Source organism: Papio anubis, chromosome 7 (genome assembly GCF_008728515.1).
Source record: "Papio anubis isolate 15944 chromosome 7, Panubis1.0, whole genome shotgun sequence".
Taxonomy (NCBI): Eukaryota; Metazoa; Chordata; class Mammalia; order Primates; family Cercopithecidae; genus Papio; species Papio anubis.
The window spans coordinates 155,644,347-155,663,398 of NC_044982.1; the positions used below are offsets into that span (position 1 = coordinate 155,644,347).

At 42.1% G+C, this 19,052-nt stretch overlaps 2 protein-coding genes across 6 annotated transcripts in view; one reads left to right on the forward strand and one right to left on the reverse strand.

The window, feature by feature from the left end:
- FAN1 (FANCD2 and FANCI associated nuclease 1) overlaps positions 1–345 on the forward strand; it is a 34,375-nt gene extending 34,030 nt beyond the window's left edge. For 3 of the 4 annotated variants that reach the window (XM_009209826.4, XM_017960471.3, XM_017960470.2), the window contains exon 14: positions 98–235. In XM_009209826.4, the coding sequence (XP_009208090.2) occupies positions 98–235 (138 nt within the window). Of the gene's footprint in view, positions 1–97 lie in introns of all 4 variants that reach the window. The other variant, XM_017960469.3, reaches the window with a different exon arrangement.
- A 1,549-nt stretch (positions 346–1,894) lies between these two features.
- MTMR10 (myotubularin related protein 10) overlaps positions 1,895–19,052 on the reverse strand; it is a 53,167-nt gene continuing 36,009 nt past the window's right edge. For both annotated transcript variants that reach the window (XM_009209825.4, XM_003900700.5), the window contains 7 exons: positions 18,247–18,377; positions 17,047–17,116; positions 15,420–15,490; positions 11,733–11,902; positions 10,263–10,433; positions 5,787–5,969; positions 1,895–4,968 (listed from right to left, as the gene is read on the reverse strand). In XM_009209825.4, the coding sequence (XP_009208089.1) occupies positions 4,366–4,968; positions 5,787–5,969; positions 10,263–10,433; positions 11,733–11,902; positions 15,420–15,490; positions 17,047–17,116; positions 18,247–18,377 (1,399 nt within the window). In that variant the 3' untranslated portion in view covers positions 1,895–4,365. The remainder of the gene's footprint in view (positions 4,969–5,786; positions 5,970–10,262; positions 10,434–11,732; positions 11,903–15,419; positions 15,491–17,046; positions 17,117–18,246; positions 18,378–19,052) is intronic.

Here is a 19,052-nt window from a genome sequence, read left to right on the forward strand (position 1 = left end):
AAGAGCCATTTAAGTAGTTGTCACTGACAACTACAACTTACTTGAATGGCTTTTCATTCAGTAAGACACTAGTAACTTTTAAAAATTTCCCTTCCAGCTGGTGGAAGTTAAAGGCCCCAATGACCGTCTTTCACATAAGCAGATGATCTGGCTGGCGGAACTGCAGAAGCTGGGGGCTGAAGTAGAAGTCTGCCACGTGGTTGCAGTTGGAGCTAAGAGCCAAAGCCTTAGCTAAAAGCTATGGAATTGGGGATATTTGGTCATACACAAATGTAAGATTTTCAAGAGTATAAAGCATCATGTTTTAATTTTATTGTCCATTATAAACCTGACAGTTTGACTTGTCATTGTATAGTGTCTGTATATCACAAAACAGTGTTTGCTTGAATACAGTCATTGATTCCACACAGTGGGTAATAAGCTTTTTTTTTTTTTTCGAGACGGAGTCTCGCTGTCACCCAGGCTGGAGTGCAGTGGTGTGATCTTGGCTCACTGCAACCTCCACCTGCTAGGTTCAAGCGATTCTTCTGCCTCAGGCTCCCCAGTAGCTGGGACTGCAGGTGTGCGCCACCACACCCGGCTAATTTGTGTATTTTTAGTAGAGATGGGGTTTCACCATGTTGCCCAGGTTAGTCTGGAACTTCTGACCTCAACTGATCTACCCGCTTTGGCTTACCAAAGTTCTGGGATTACAGGCATGAGCCACTGCCCCCAGCCGGTAATGAACTTTTTTAAAAGAGAAAAACCTCGTTGACCCTTTTTGGAGCTGGATGCATCTGTATGATGAGACATGCAAAAAGCTGGAAAACCCAAAAACAAGTGATGATTCATTTTTTTTAATAAAAAAGTTAGCGGCCGGGCGTGGTGGCTCATGCCTGTAAATCCCAGCACTTTGGGAGGCTGAGTAAAGCAGGCGCATCGTGAGGTCAAGAGATTGAGACCATCCTGGTCAACATGGTGAAACCCGTCTCTACTAAAAATACAAAAAATTAGCTGGGCATGGTGGCAGGTGCCTGTAGTCCCAGCTACTCCGGAAGCTGAGGCAGGAGAATCTCTTGAACTCGGGAGGCGGAGGTTGCAGTGAGCCGAGGTCACGCCACTGCACTCCAGCCTGGTGACAGAGTGAGACTCCATCTCAAAAAAAAAAAAAAAAATTAAAAAAGTAGCAAAACCAATGTTTCCTTCAAGTAATTAATTATATGGGAAGCCGAGATTCTCAAATATTATCTAAGTTTTTCTTTACTGCCCTATACACATTTAGCTGTTAAACTTTGTTTTATGATTATCTAAGGGCAGAAAAGTTAAATTCCAATTTCTTTAGGAATTAAAAAATTCTCATGAAGTTGTGTTAATTTATAACATGTAAATGCTTGTTCTACTGATTGGGCCCAGATCATGAAAGGAATGAAGTCTTTATCGAGGCGTGTCCTTCATTGTCCTTCTCCCTGGGACCATCCCTAATAACTAGATCAGGGGTATTTTCTCTGTTGACAGTAAAGGCAAATCAGGGCTGCTCATCACCATGTGGGAGGGTCTCAGGCTGGCCAAGGGGGTGTGGTAGAAAGGTGATTTATCCATGTGCCAGGCCCAGGAGTCAGGGAATGGGATCCCAGTCTCTCGACTTGTTCTAAGGCCTTCTTGGGGGGAATATTACTCCCCAGTTTTTATATTTATTGAATGGAAGGACCAGTTAGGGCATGATCCATCAATATCCACATGCCCTTAACTTTAGCCACTTCCGAACTGCTGTTAAAAAAGTTACTGATCACTACCTGGCTTTAGAGGGCAAGCAGAAATGTCCCATGGATGACACAGAGGTATGGATGGGAGAAGATGCCTTCACCTCTTCCATCACTGTGTCTTGTAGATGATTTCATATTGATAACAACAAACAGTTGCTGTGGAAATTTTATTAAGCCATCAAAATTTCCTTCACATTCATTACTGTTGAACAACAAGATAACACATCTTCTTGCTCATCCCACTTGAACTCAAGTCATCAGTTTTAGGCACAAAGGTTTTAGTTTTCTCAGGAAATCAAGTTTGAACCACTTGAGTTACTATTGCAGCAAGCAGATTTTGTTGACAGATGTGAATAGCTTTCACCCTGTTAGTACAAATTAGTATCCTTTCCTTAAATAAAGTTAGATATTTTTGGTTTCAAAATCGGGTTTCCATCATAAAATAACAGCAAGACACTGTACACCTTTATGTCCAATACTAGAAATTTCACCCAGCACATCGGCATCTGCATGGCGTTCCCTCAGCAGGGGCTCTGCTGGTGGGCAGCAGGGGTGCTGAGCTCTCTCTAGTGCGCTGTGTGCGGCCACACCACTGCTGTCACCACGAGTCCCTCTGACGGCAGAGGTGGTAAGCAGCTTTACCCTGGCCCGACTGAAGGCTGTCATAGTTGTTTTTCATATTATGCACAATAAAATGTGGCACAATAATCATGATATAACAACTGTCCAGCAAAAATAAAACTATTTTACTACATTTGATTATACAAAAATACGCATTTGTCTATTTTTAACCATTATTAATAGTACCTAATATTTTTAAACTTGTAAATTAACAACAATAAAATACTACAGGAGTTAAAATAAATGTGAGGGAAGAAAATTACAGAGGGAAAAATGCTCAGTCCAACATTTAGTATTAATAATAAAGCAGCTAAATGAAAAAGGGAGAATTGTGATTACACTGTCAATGGCAGGATACGCTGTGGTGTTAGAGATTGGGTCTGGTTTCCAATCAAGGACTGTAAAATGTTTAATAATTCTATTTGTATAAACGGAAACTAGCCCTTATTTTCTAGGCAGCAAGTTGGCAAAAACCTTGGGTTTACCCATAAAGTGAATTTCTTAAGATATTTTATAAGAACTTCTGTTTATCCAGAGATATTATCAATTTTTAAAAGGCAAATAATTTAGAAACAGCTATTCAGTACATAGGTAAAATAGAGTTATCTTGAAAACACTTGTTTTAGAAAAGGAAATAAGCTAACTAGACACTTCACTATAAAAATTTTCCGTATCTTAGGATGGCAGTTCAAGAAACAGTCAAATTTGAAAGCATCCATGTTTTAAGCGGGGAATGAGGAGTGTGGGGGAGGTGGTGCCTCATTTCACTGCTGGAAGCAGCTTCAGCTTTGACCTCTACAGCGGTGGGTAGGCTCTTGTCACACAGTTTGGAAATAGTGTTTCAGATCAAGCAAACAACTGTGTCTCCTCATTCTCCTCAACTTCGCTGTCAAAAGTTGGGGTTTGGGAGAGCACTTCTCTCGCTATTCAAATGGCAGTGTTTTCAGAGACTCTATTTTTTTATTTCTCCTTTATTCCTAAGCATTAGGAACTATGAGAGAAGGACATCTGTACAGGTGCCCAACTTGTGACCTCATTAGTTATTTCCAAGGGGAAGTACCAGCAATAGTTTACCACACTGCAAATACTGACGGCCAAGCCCAGCATGCCTCCCAGCAAGCCTTGTTTGTGAGGGTGGGTTTTGGCATAGATGGCACTCTCCTGTCTCCAGCACGCACCTCTCAGGAATCAGCACCCCACAGGCCACTCCCCAGTGGCTTTCAGAGGAACAAGACTTTGGGGACACCTGGCTACGAAGCTTAGTATGAAAAGCCTTCCAATATGCAATGGGATTTTCACACCCCAATTTTAAAAAGTAAAATTGTATTTTCTTCTGTAGTATTTGTATCTTAATGTCAAAGGCACTTCTAATTATCTGCAGCAAATGCTTTAAAATTAACAGTGCATATCATTTTAAAGTTAGCCCTATGAAGTTAAAAAAGCAAACTCATGATTTCAAAACACAGTGATTGAAGGTCCCGAAGGTGGTGATCTAAAATAATAAATTCTGTCCACAGAGCACTGAACCTTCATCAGGTGAGTTCAATTAGAGATGACAGAAAGTAACCAGAAATATACATGAATACTTCCTAAAACCTCCTGGAGGTTTTATCAGATGTTCCTAAAAATGATACGAAACGCAACTTTCTTAACTTTACTGTTGCCTGCTGCTTGGGGTTGCTAACGTGACTATCAGATAGCCTTCAGGAGGCAGCAGGAAAAATGGATGGAGAAAAAATGTAGCAGACAGAACATGAACAGTTTGATCACAGTTACAAGAGCCAGACCTGTAATGACAGAAAGAGGACAGGAACAAAATTTACATCTCTCTTAAAATAAGTGTGAAAGAAGCATGATTCAACATGTTTTTAAATATTAGTGCAAATTCCAACTATCATTCTTACATATAAAGTTATTAGAGCTTCAAACGCCTAGGTTAGCAATTTTAATTCAGAGGAAAAAGTTGACAGCTTCCCTCAAAATGTTCAGAAAACACCCTATTTTAGTCTTCATTTGCTAATGTCTCAGTAGACAACCATATTTTGGCCCCACTTAAAAATTTGCTTAATGGTGTTCCTAAAATGCTTCGTCTGCATAGATTCCCTACAGGAGAAAATGGAAATGAGGAGGAGAGAAACTCCGGCGTCCCCGAGGTGTCGGTGTCATGCGGGCCGCTGGCTCTGAAGTACATCCTGCTCTGGCCCAGCTCCCCGTAGCAGGCCTCCAGCGGGCCGCTGCGCTGCTGCCGCAGCGTCCTGCTCAGCACATCCACTTCATCAGCCAGGAGGGAGAGCTTGTGAAAGGCCGTGATGGAGCCGCCCAGGCTGATCTGGGCCTCAGGAACCCAGCGGAAGTAGCACAGTTTCCATAGTTTTATGTGTGTTCCAGAGACACGTGGCAGAATAACAGCGTGCAGGTTGACAGGTTTGGAAAACCATTCTCTAAAATATTGCTCCATATCACTGTTCTGGCTGTTGGTTTGCTGAGGTGGATCTGGCTTTGGTTTTAATATCAATGAATTTCTCCTTGGAAGTAATTCTTGGTCACTGATGATTCCATTCTTTAAGGCAGACGGCATTCCTCTTAGTGTGGAGCTGTAGTTTTTCTATACAGAAGAGATTTTATTATGTTCCGGGATTTCCCTTTTTAGAAAGATTGTAAGGATGCAATGGCAAATGTAAACTCAATACTATGAAAAATTAATGGAATTTCAGCCTCAAGGAACATTTTCCTCCCTTCCTCTGTAGTCCTTCTTCTAATCCTCCTCCCCCGGAATTAAACTTTATTTGTTGACTCTACCTAGGCTATTGCCATCAGCCTGAATGGGGGTAGGGATGAGAGTACCTCCTATCCACTAATTTGCTTAAGGATAAGTTCTAAGACTAGGGCTAGAAAAAACCCTAGACCTGGCCGATTGTATCAAGAACAATGGCAAACTGGATGGAGGCAGTCAGGAGGCCAAACGTCTGATTCTTTGTTCTGTACCTTTCAGTACTCTCCAAATTTTCTACCAAAAAAAACCCCAAGAATTTATTTGGAATTTATTAAAAAGACAAACGACGAATATAATTAGGACAAGAATACAGCAGTCAGGAGGCCATGACTGCATCACAGCCAGGTGGCATTCCCGGCCACAGTGGCGGCTTGAATCACCAAGAAATGGTAAGTGGGGCTTCAGTAAATGGGGCTTGCAGGCTCAGAGCCGCAGTCTGCCCTCTCTCAGGTACTGAGACTTTGTGGGCCTCAGACACCAAGAAGAAAGTTGGGATACAGTCACTTGAGTTAAACAGGGAGTGACCCCTCAGAAACCTGCATTGGCAGTGTTACTCTCGGAAGTGCCTTTATTTTTAATGCTCTGTGTTCTGAAAAAGATGTGTCTGGCTACGTGTGAGCCAACATCAGGTTCTGTTAGCTGTGATTTACCTTTGTCCGTTTAAAAGACTTCACGGAGCCATTGTGTACACAAGGCGTGCTCTTTCCAATGTAGAAGGGGTTATGGAAAAGGGTGCGGTCCTTGGCTGTAAACTGGAGAGACCAGTCCCAAACAGAGGGGAACTGTAAGCCCTTCTCGTCACCCAATTGGATATTTTTGCTTATAGCAAATTCCTGCAAAAAAAATAAATAAAATATTTGAACATTTGTGAAAATATGCAAAACTAAAGATTTTCTCATGAATGCCTTTTTTCGGATGAGCCATTCATCATTATATAGGTTAAATGTTCTGTACTGCAGCCCTCAAAACCCACCAGAATGGCACTTTCACTTCAAGAAAGGTTCCTGGCTTTTGAGCTCCAAGAAGCCCCCCAGTCCCCCTGAACAAGGAGTGTGCTATTCAAGTGCCCTCTGCCTTAGGACCCCAAAGAAGCCGTGCCCTTTGGGCAATAAGAATGTTATTAAGAGAAGTTTCACTAACATGATACTAGAAAGTCTTAAACATGTTGAATTTATTTCTATAATTACGGTATTTTACTTTTATGAGCACACCATCAGTACATTTTAGTAGTTACCTGTTGGTAAGTGGATTAACAAAACTTTTGGATGGAAATCTCTGCCACCAGTTTTATAACTTACTTTCTAAGTGGGGAGCGACACTTCAGTGAGCCAGTGATCTCAAATCATAGACCACAACTCGGAGTAGGAAGGAAGGGATCAGCTCCCCTGTGGTCCTAGCATGTGGCTAAAACCATGGAGACCATGTACACAGGAGACCCCTCTTCACAGGAGCCCACCTCTAGCCTGGACTCTGGGCTGGTGCAGCCTGGTTATCTGGCTTCCCACCGCAGTAAACTGAGGTAACACAAAGCTACAGGGTGACAGCCAACCACCTCACTGTGAGGAAGCCAAGGAGCTCCTCTGGAAGGCAGTCCAGACCATTTCTATGAAGCATAATACATTTAGCAACGAGGAGAAAGGACTCTCATCTCAGCTGATGGACGGCAGCAGGCCACCACAGCAGCATGTACACAACAGTTCCCTGGAGGAAATAACCCCAGACACACAGTCGCTGGATGATGGGAGACGCCTGATTCTTTGTTCTTACCTTTCAGTACTCTCCAAATCTTCTACCAAAAAAAAACCCCAAGAATTCACTTGGAAATTATTAAAAAGGCAAACAATGAATGTTATTAGGACAGTCAGGAGGCCATGACTACATCACAGCCAGGTGGCATTCCCTGCTACAGTGGCGGCTTGAATCATCAAGAAATGGGTAAGCTATGTAACAGCACAGGGCATTTTGTAAAATTTTACAAAATTTTCTACTTCAAATAAGTAAAAATTCATTAAGCACCAAATACATACACTCTTAAAATTTTTGGCCAGGCACAGTGGCTCATGCCTGTAATCCCAGCACCTTGGGAGGCCGAGGCGGGCAGATCACGAGGTCAGGAGTTCAAGACCAGCCTGGCCAAATATGGTGAAACCCCATCTCTACTAAAAATACAAAAATTGGCCAGGTGTGGTGGCTCACGCCTGTAATCCCAGCACTTTGGGAGGCTGAGGCGGGCGGATCACGAGGTCAGGAGATCGAGACCATCCTGGCAAACACGGTGAAACCCCGTCTCTACTAAAAATACAAAAAAACTAGCTGGACGTGGTGGCGGGTGCCTGTAGTCCCAGCTTCTCGGGAGGCTGAGGCAGGAGAATGGCGTGGATGTGGGAGCCGACGGAGCTTGCAGTGACCAGAGATTGCACCACTGCACTCCAGCCTGGGCGACAGAGCGAGACTCCGTCTCAAAAAAAAAAAAAAAAAAAAAAACAAAAATTATCCAGGCGTGGTGGTGGGCGCCTGTAGTCCCAACTACTCGGGAGGCTGAGGCAGGAGAATCGCTTGAACCTGGAAGGCGGAGGTTACGGTGAGCTGAGATCGCACCACTGTGCTCCAGCCTAGGCGATGGAGCAAGACTCCATGCAAGACCCCGTCTCAAAAAAAAAAAAAATATTTAGTTACTTGAAATTTCATCATGTACGTAGATTAAAAACCACCCATTTGCTTTAAACACTGTTAAAAGCTGAAATCTAGTAAAACATGAACCTGAACGTGTTTTAATGGCCCTTCAATAAGTATATAGAAAATGTCCTCTTCGCCAAGTGTGGTGGCTCACGCCTGTGATCCCAGTACTTTGGGAGGCTGAGGTGGGTGGATTGCTTGAGTCTAGGAGTTCAAGACCAGACGGGGCAACATGGTGAAACCCTGACTCTACAATACAAAAATCAGTTAGGCGTGGTGGCGGGCGCCTGGAGTCCTAGCTACTCAGGTGGCTGAGGTGAGAGGAGTGCTTGGACCCAGGAGGCAGAGGCTGCAGTAAGCTGAGATGGCACCCACTGCACTCCAGCCTGGGTGACAGAGCCAGACTGTCTTAAAAAAAAAAAAAGAAAAGAAATGCTTTGGGCTTCTGCCTGTGTGGAAGGGGCTGCGAATGGTTAAGAATCATGACCCTTAGACAATGACCAGTTCCTGCTAGGGAGGAAGGCAGAGGGGGATTCATGTTAGTATTTGTCACAAAAAGCTTTTGAAAAAGCCAAATTAAAAAAATAGAGCACTAGAACATGAACAGAGAAAGCAGATGAAATACTTGTAGAAAGTATTTTTTACAGCTCCCTCAATACAATTCAGTAATGTTCACTTCTGGTGAGAAGTCTGTCGGCACACGCAGCATCAGCCAAGCAGCAAAGGCAGTGGTGTCTGGGGCTGGGAGTCCTCCACGCAAACACCCACCCATGCGCTGCCCAGTCCCCAGACCCCAAAGTCTTTGTCCTCGCCTCACGCACCTTTTGCAGGCTCACACTGTCTGTGTGTACACGGGGTAGTGAAGGGAGAGAATGGGGAAGAGCTGGGGAAGAGCTGAAGGAGGCAAACAAGGCCGAGGGAAAGCCTAGCTGGAGGCAGAGAGGGGGCCCAAGAATGATTACGGTGACAACAAATGAAAACAAGCAACTGGGAGAACATGTATTTTAGAACAAATGAGCGTTCCATGCCTCAGGAGCCTCTGAGCCTGTATCACTGGTCCTCAGCACAGTATCTGGAAAGGTCAAACTTTCCTGGTAGGGTGGGCAGGGGACAGATTCTGGCTCTGTCACCCAGGCTGGAGTGTAGTGGCACAGTCTCAGCTCACTGCAATCTCTGCCTCCTGGGCTTAAGTCATCCTCCCACCTCAGCCTCTCCAGCAGCTGGGACCACAGGTGTACACCACCACGTCCGGCTAATTTTTGTATTTTTTGTAGAGATGGGCCGACGGTGTTGTTTCTTTGAGCCCTGGGTCCCCAAAAGTGGCAATGTTGGATAATCTCTCCTGCCTTTTGTGTCCCGAGAACTGGCTCCTGTGGACTGAGACTGCCCTTCCTCCTGATTCCCCTGTTTTCTGACTCTATAAAATCCTGGATCTTGTCCTTTTCTTTGGGATGCCCGTTAAATTAAGTTCTCCCTCCTGCAATAGCCTAAATCAGCTCCTTAACTGACCAGTGTGTTTTGTCTTTTACACCAACAAATTCAGAATTCATATGTCTTTAGGAAAATTTGCATAATGCTTCACAGTTTACAAAATGTTTTCACCTTATACGAGACTAAAGGTATAAGTGTTAGTTTGACAGATCCATTTCACAGGTTAGGAACGTCGACTCTCAGGCTGAAGCCTGAGTGGAACATGGGCCTAGCACTTTTCCCAGACCAGGGCCAGAACTCAGGTTTCCCGCTCCCCAGGTCACAATGTGCCTAGCCAGGGCCTTACGGCTGAGGCTGAGGCTGAAGACCCCGGAGCTCACTGTGAGGGGAATCCTCTTCCTAGAAAGGCTTCCTGAAGGCCCGCAAGAGCTGCCCTTTCTGTTTCTCTCAACGGTCTCCACAGCATTCGTCAGCTTCCGTTGCTGGTTCAAGGTGGGGGAAACAGCACTCTGGTTCAGAATGGTTTCCACCGGTGGCAAGTAGTAGCTAGTTTCAAGTTTGGCTTGAGACCCTGCTTAGTCATAAATGACTCTTCCTCTACATCAATGAATTGTGATTGGAAACTTAAAATTCTCTTGAAGGAAAATAATCTTGTTTTGTACAAATTTTTATTTTACTGACCTAGGAAATAAATATCCTATAACAAAGCTTTTGTTTTTTACTACCCAATAGCCCAAATGTGAAATATAAATACAAAAGCATGACATTTAAGGTGGTTAAGGTAATTTACATCTTTAAAGGGGTTTACTACAAAAAATTTACATCAGAGTAAAAAAATGTTCATTCATAAAAATAATTTCCTAGATTTTTTCAAAATAATTCATTCAGAAATTTCAGATGAAAATGGTAGTGAGTTTTAAATCATAGACTTTAAATAGGCGGTGAATTATACTTCAATTATGCCTCGATAAAGTTGTAAAAACAAGGAAAAACGTAGCCACAGCCACAGGGTTGCTTACCGTGCTTTGCTTCACTCGCTGGTGAGGGGAGTTGAACAGGAAGGTGCCAAACAGTGAGATCCGGGTGCTGTCGTACAACACGGCCAGGTAGGTTTCGGAGAACTCGAAAGCTGCAGGATATTGTTCTAACAGCTGCCAGGTGGCGTCCAAGAATAGCAAAAATAAAGGAGACTGGCAAATACAAAGAGACAATGGGATCATTTAATGTTAGTTATCCTTTCAGCCATTCACGTTTACTTCAAAATGTACTGCTGATGTTAAAGAAGAGATGAATAAGAAAACATCTAAGCCTAAAACGCTTGGCTCCTAAGCTGAGCTATACACATCTATCAAACCAAGAAGTAATGTTCAACCGTGATAAACATCACAACCCTTATTTGCCCAGTAAGTGTAACAAGTTGAAATGGCAAAGCACACAGTTGAGCGGGTTGCCCACTATATGAAGGCGGAAGAGCAAAGTATGTGTTTAAGCATGTCCTAGAAACAATTATTTAGATTATATAACAAAACAAAACCATCAACCAGCTTCTCTAACGTTTGGCTGATCCTGTAGGCTCAGCATCCAGAAAACGTCCCCACATTTCAGAAAACACTTTGGGATCAGCCTAGGTCACGTGGTGTCTTCCCAAGTGCAGTAGCAGGTGCCCACTATTTTTTATGAGACACCACAAGTCAAATATGCTCTCTGAAACAACCTTCTAAAAACTGATCTGACCTGCCTGGCAGGTAAGATATTTGTAAGGCCTTCCGCAGCCTAACTACAGATCCAAGGCAGCCACTAACTCCACAGCTACTACAAAGGTGGTCCTCTCAAACTTTTCATCTTAACCTATGTATCCCATTTTAAGAAAATGATAGTCCAAAAGTGATTTTTCAAAATAGTTAATATCTGTTTTTCAGTATTTTTTTTTTTTTTGGAGACGGAGTCTTGCTCTGTCGCCCAGGCTGGAGTGCAGTGGCCGGATCTCAGCTCACTGCAAGCTCCGCCTCCCGGGTTTACGCCATTCTCCTGCCTCAGCCTCCCAAGTAGCTGGGACTACAGGCACCCGCCACCTCGCCCGGCTAGTTTTTTGTATTTTTTAGTAGAGACGGGGTTTCACTGTGTTAGTCAAGATGGTCTCGATCTCCTGACCTCGTGATCCACCCGTCTCGGCCTCCCAAAGTGCTGGGATTACAGGCTTGAGCCACCGCGCCCGGCCGTGTTTTTCAGTATTTTATTCAGAATTTTTTCAGTAGTTTTCCACTTAGACAAATTCAATAGACAACTTTTAAAAATTTCACCTTCATAGTTAGGATAATCTTTATAATAAGTACATCAATTTGAACTCTAACCCATTAATTAGCTTTGGACTAAGGAAGCTAAGTTGTACTAAATACAATATTTTTTAAAAGCCCCTTCATCTTTTAATGACACATATTTTATTTTGTGTATCCTTGAAAACTGATAAAAAGGTATCAAGATTTTGTTACCTCTTTCTCTGATCTCTTTAGATGGTTGCATCTGTCTAGAAATTGATATCCTGCCATGACCCACTCCTTCTGTATCAGACTCTGAAATCCAATAATTGTCCTAAAGTAGGGATCCAGCATCACTTGAACAAGAGAAGCTACACAACAGCTCAAGTCTCTTCCTTCCTCCTCTGTCAATAAAATGGAAAGAAAATGATTACAACATAGAAAAATGATGAGAGAGAAAGGGAAGGAAAGGTAAACTAGATAATTTAGTATTCTGCACACCTAGGCTGCCTTCCAAATCTGTATAAGGAAATTTTACTGGATTCCAGCAACTCTAAAATATTACAAACTTGTAGATAAACTAAATTAGCATTTACAGGAGATGGTCTTTTATACATGGATATTTGCCAGATAATAGAAGCTCATCACTCATACTTTTTACATTTGAATGGTTCGTGGTAGAAAATCCATCTGGACTCTATTCTACTGCTCTTTTGTCAAGGTATTAAGTATAAGGTAATCTTTCTACTGACACTCCACATGGCAATACTGAGAAGTCAATGAGGAGAGTGGCACTGTTCACTACCACCTGAAGCTGTGGCAAACAATTCCCTCCTGTCTTTTATAGCTGTTGTCCTTTCCAATGAGGCCAGAATTACCATGCTATCAAAGCCAGCCAGGGAAATCAGAAGAAAACTATTGACCAATATCCCTTATGATTATAGATGTAAAAATCAATAAAAATATGAGTAAACCAAATTATCCAGGAATGCAAAGTTGGTTTAACATCTGTCAATCGTAGTAACATACCACAGTAATAAAGGACAAAACCAACACGATCATCTCATTAGATGCAGAAAAAGCATCAGATACAATTCTACATTCATTCCTGATTAGGAATAAAAGGGAACTGATTTAAACTGATCAGAGACATCCAAAAAAACCTACAATTAATGTTATTCTCATTGGTGAAAGACTGGATACTTTCTCCCTAAGATCAGGAAGATGATAAGGATGTCTGTTCTCTACACTTCTCCATCTCATTGTACTGAAGAATCTAGCCAGAGCAATTAGGCAAGAAAAAGAAAAGAAAAGGCATTCAGATCAGAAAGAAAAAGGTAAAAACTGTCTTGGAAGACAACATGATCCTGTATGTAAAAATACAGGATCTCTTATGGAATCCACAAAATAACTACTAGAACTAATAAATGAGGTCAGTAAGGTCACAGCAATTCTGTACACAACAATCTGAGTACACAGTAAACCTGAAAATGAAATTAGCAATTATATTCACAGTGACATAAAAATAAAATACTTGAGATTTAACAAAATAAATAAAAGACCTGCACAATAAAACACTGCTGATAAAATGAAAGATCTCAATAAATGAAGCAGCATAATTCATAACAGCCACAAAGTGAAAACAAGCCAAATGTCCATCAACAGGTAAATGGGTAAGCAAAATGCATCTACAAACAGTGGAATAGAATTCAGAAATAAAAAGGAACAGATTGCTGATACACACTGCATGAATGAACCTCAAAAACATGTATGTTGAATGAAAGAAGCCAGAGGCAAAAGGCCACATATTGTATGATTCCACTCACATGAAATGCCCAGAAAAGGGAAATCTAGAGACAGAAAGATTAGTGGCTGCCTGGAGCTGGGACTTTTGGGGTGATGAAAAATTTCCAAAACTGGACTCTGTATATTTACTAAAAATTAATGAATTACAAATTCAAAATGGGTGAATTCTATAGTATGTAAATTTTTAACTAAACTGTTTAAAAATAAACTTATATAAAAATGCTAGTAAAATGAAGGTTCAGTGCTACTTCTGAGGCCTTTTCTATTACAAATGCATGGAGAAATGGAGGATGAGTAGGATTCTCTGATATGATGAGAATACCCACTGGATGAGAGAAATTGTGATTATTAGGCTCTGCATGCATTTGTCAGTTAAACACACTCTGACTGCATCAGTTCAGGATTACTTTATATGACACATTACTATTTTATTTTTTTCTAAGAGTCTTACAGATTGTTGCCTTGTTAAAGTCAATTAAGTTTGACAGTTGTTAAAAGTACTTCTGCAAGCTTGGCTGGGCACGGTAGCTCACACCTATAATCCCAGCATTTTGGGAGACTGAGGTGGGCGGACCATCTGAGGTCAGGAGTTCGAGACTAGCCTGGTCAACAATGTGAAACCCCATCTCTACTAAAAATACAAAAATTAGCCGGGCGTGGTGGTGCATGCTTGTAATCCCAGCTACTCAGGAGGCTAAAGCAGGAGACTCGCTTGAACCCAGGAGGTGGAGGTTGCAGTGAGTCGAGATCGTGCCATTGCACTCCAGCCTAGGCAGCAGGAGCGAAACTGTCTCAAAAAAAAAAAAAAAAAAAAAGTGCTTCTGCAAGCTTAAGCAACATTTTGTACTCATATACTGTGCAACATGAATATAGAGTTTTCCCTCAATATCCATGAGGATCTCATTCCAGGATGTCCCTTGGATACCAAGATCCACAAATGCTTAAGTCCTGGATAGAAAATGACGTAAAATTTGCATATAACCTACGCACATCCTCCGGTATGCTTTAAATCACCTCTAGATTACTTATAACACCTAATACAATGTAAATGCTATGTAAACAGTTGTTCAATACTATACTGTTTAGATAATAAAGACAAGGAAAAAAAGTCTGTTCATGTTCATTATGACCAAAATTTTTCCCCCCCAATATTTTCAGTTCTGGCTTGGTTGACCAGATGGGGAACCCATGGGTACAAAGGGCCTACTGTATTATAAGAAGGTAGTTTTTAGTCTATTAAACTTTATCTGCAAACTTAGACATTCTGTTAGCTGTAAAGTTATTTAATATGTACTTATCCTTTGCTTAACTGATTTTTACATCATCGTTTATTCCTACCAAATACTACATTACTAGCTATTCAGCAGTTCAGTCTATTTCTTCATCTCAAACTGTTTCCTTAGAGTCACAATCTAGCATGAGCCAGAAGGTATTTAAACTAAAACAAATTTGTATGAATTAGCAAAATCACAAGAGAATGCCCTATCAAAATTAACACTAAGTATTAATCCATTAGGGGATTGGACCCACCCTTCCCATAAAATAGGAAGGATAATTTAATGGATAATTTAATCAAGGGTAAAAACTGGACTCCTTTCTATTCTTCTATTTGCAGTCCTTGTGCCACTTTTTTTTTTTTTTTTTTTTTTTTGAGATACAGTCTTGCTGTACTGCCCAGGCTGGAGTGCAGTGGTGTGATCTTTGCTCACTGCAACCTCCACCTCCTAGGTTCAAGTGATACTCCTGCCTCAGCCTCCCGAATAGCTTAGACTACAGGCATGCACCACCACCACATTAGCCTGGCTAATTTTTGTATTTTTAGTAGAGACAAGGTTTCACCATGGTGGCCAGGCTGATCTCGAACTTCTGACCTCAAGTGATCCGCCCGCCTCGACCTCCCAAAGTGCTGGGATTACAGGCTTCAGCCACCGCGCCCAGCCCGTGCCACTGTTTTACTCAAATGATGTGCAAAATCTGTATCTGTAATGTCTTTGATGGTACTGTAGTAAATAAGAAATAGCTAAAACTCATGTGATTTACTTGAACGGGGATAAGCAGTAAACCAAGGTTGGCTGGCATGGTGGTCATGGTGCTTTCAGGAGTTACTTTAGTTACCTTGTAGGACTACAGAGAGATGTTTGCTTTCTAGCATGTATACAAGTTCTGCTGAATGCTTAAGGAATGCCCTGAAGAGAGAAAAGGAAAAATAGTGTTAAATTTCCACTACAAATATATAAAGCACTTGAAATCAAGCAAATCTAGTTTCTCACTTTACAGATGCTCTTTGATTCATGATGTCCCCATGACTCATGACCCAGGATAACTCAATGGGTTTATCGTGACTTATGCCCTGATAAACCCACTGTAAGCTGAAAACACCCTAAAGTGAGAATGCGTGGCTGACTGGCAGCTGTGGCTCCCTGCTGCTGCTCAGCATCACAAGAGAGGACTAACTGCTTTCTACTGAATGCACATAGTTTTCACATTACCGAAAAGTTTCTTTAGTACTTATACGATTCCTCAAAGGAGGATATTTTGTAGTTTTTCTTTCTAAGAGACAGGGTCTCATTTTGTCTCCCATACTAGAGTGTAGTGGCACATCATAGCTCATTGTAACCCCAAACTCCTGGCCTCAAGTGATCCTTCTGCCTCCACCTCCTGAGCAGCTAGGACCACAGGCATAAGCCACCATGCCTGCCTAATTTTAACATTTTTTTGTGAAGATGGGCATCTCACTATGTTCCTCAGGCTGGTTGTGAACTCCTGGCCTCAAGTGATCCTCCTGCCTCAGGCTCCCTAGGACAACAGGCACATGCCACCATGCCTGGCTAGTTTTCAATTTCTTGTGTGTGGAGATGGGGTCTCACTATGTTGCTCAGGCTGGCTGTGAACTACTGGCCTCAAGTGATCCTCCTCCCCCAAAGCTTTGGAATTACTGGCATGAGCTACGACAACCGGCCCCACTTTGTAACTTTTTTTGTTTTTTTTTTGAGATGGAGTCTTGCTCTATCGCCCAGGCTGGAGTATGGTGGCGTGATCTCAGCTCACTGCAACCTCTGCCTCCCAGGTTCAAGTGATTCTCCTGCCTCAGCCTCCTGAGCTGGGACTACAGGTGTGCGCCACCAATGCCTGGCTAATTTTTGTATTTTTAGTACAGACAGGGTTTCACAATGTTGGCCAAGCTGATCTCGAACTCCTGATCTCAGGTGATCCACCCGCCTCGGCCTCCCAAAGTGCTGGGATTACAGGTATAAGCCACCAGATAAAAAGTCTCATTTTGTACTTTTTATACCAGGGAAATTCATAAACCCTTTATAAAAAGGAAGGGGTTGACTTATGACAAAACTATAGAGATTGACAAGAGATTAGTGGTAGCTAACAGACACAGATGGGGGTGCACCTATAAGAGGGCTAGCACGGTGAAGCCTTGTCATGGAACAGGTCTGTATCTTCCTGTGGTGGTGGTGGTGAAGTGAACGTACACATGTGATAAAATCGCACAGCTGTGTTAAGTGCATGCACACACACACAAGAGCATGTATGAACTGGTGAGTAAGATCTATTCAGCGTCCCAATGTCAGCTTCCTGGTTTGGATGCTGTACTCTCGTTACGAGATGTTACCATTGGGTGAAGTTGGATGAAGAGTAAGTACATGGCTCTCTGTGCTATTTTTGTACCTCCAGTGAGTCTGTAATTATCTCAAAAAGTTAAAGGAAAAGAAAGTAAAGAAGTGGTACAAACCTTACATATTCTAACCATCGAGTATTTTCCAGTGAAGATAACCATTTCTCTTCAGTTTCTTCAAAAGGCTCTGTAATAAATTATATACATATACATTTTTACTTTTTTAAAGTTTATTTTATATGATCCCTATCAGAGTTAAGAGATACATCAGTTTCTAATATTTAAAAGTTGGCTTTAAGTAAATATCATGCATTTTCACTTTAATAACATGGAATAAGCATTTAAGAAGACATTACAATTCTGTAACAAAGCAAAGCAAAGCATTCCCCTGGGGCTCCATCATCATCTCTCGCTCTTTCAGGGAAATCTTGGAGTCCAACCAACTCTGACTCCCAACAGCTAAGAATTCCAGCCTTCCCTGTTCAGCCTATGCCTTGATCCTGGCCCTCCTGACCTGTGACGTCAGCTGCCCAGGCCCTAGCCCTTGCCTTTCTTACTGCAAGCCTTGCCCTCCTGCTTCCCTGCCCCTCCCCTGCTGTCAGTGGTACCTCTACCCACCGCTCATGTGGCCTGAGGGCTAGCCACTGCATGACGACAGGCATCCTCACTGCCCCGCCCAGAGTGCACATAATCATTCAGGATACTAGTTTTTTCAACAACTTGCCCTTGCCTCGCCCCTGCAAGGCCCTCCCCCAGGGAAGTGCTCACTCATTGCTCAAGATCTGCTGCAAGGCTGCCTTTGCTGACTCCCTGGTGATTAGAGGCTCTCTTGAGGAGGAGGACCCACATTACACCAAAGATGCTTTCACATGACTCATCCCCCAGGACACATCGAAGCCACCTGATACATTCGCTCAAACAGATATATCAGAATTCCAAGGCTACAGATACAACACAGCTGTTGTCAAGTCACCTATCTCAAAGTATAATTGCATGTATTAAAATCTTAATAAGTTTGTCTGTAAGGTAATACAGTGTTCTACTCAGCAAACGCTTTTATAAAAGTATTCTACTATACCTTTCATGATTTGAAGGAAATTTAATACACTCATTTTCCCCCCTCTAAAACAAAAAGTAGTTTAAACTTAATACCTTAGGAGGTTCTGAAGTTCTCATGCAATATATAATTTGTACAAATAATTCCATAGACTCCTTAAATATACGTTTCTATATTTTTAAGGAACATCATTTTTCCTGACATCTCATACAACTCTGTATCCTGTGTTCATTATATACATGAAATAAGAATGAAATTACCATTAACACATAGCTGCTTCAGTTTTACAAACGCTGCCTGCACTTCTTGAATATTAGGCAAGGTCTTATCCAAATCTGATTTGTAAACATCACTTCTCTGTGGGTGACTTTTAGTTATTGCATTACAAATCCTAATAAAGACAAAAATCCTTTAGTCATTACACATTCACTTCAGCATATATTTATTTAACACCTACTACAGACCAGGAGATAGAGAGAGGAATGAGACAGCTAAGGTCTCTGTCTTCATGGAGTTTACTTCTTTTTTTTTTTTTTTTTTTTTTAAGACAGAACCATTACTTATTTTTCAGTTTTAGAGACTATTCCATCAGGTTTCTCTGCATGATTTTTCTGTATTCTCATAAAACAGAGCAAAATCAAGAAGACAAGTAAACTTTGTTTCCCTCTTACCATCCAACTTCTCACACCCATCTGGTTTTGACTACTGCAGAATGCTGCCATTCACCTCACCGCCACCCCCACGTGCAGTGCTAATTAGATCATTAGAACTAATCAGATCATTTCCTTCTTTCTTTTTTTTTTTTTGAGACCAAGTCTCGCACTGTCGCCTGGGCTGGAGTGCAGTGGTGCAATCTTGGCTCACTGCAACCTCCCCCTCCTGGGTTCAAGTGATTCTCCTGCCTCACCCTCCCGAGTAGCTGGGATTTCAGGTGCCCACCACCACACCTGGCTAAGTTTTGTATTTTTAGTGGAGACGGGGTTTTACCATGTTGGCCAGGCTGGTCTTGAACTCCTAACCTTGTGATTCACTCTCCCTCGGCCTCCCAAAGTGCTGGGATTACAGG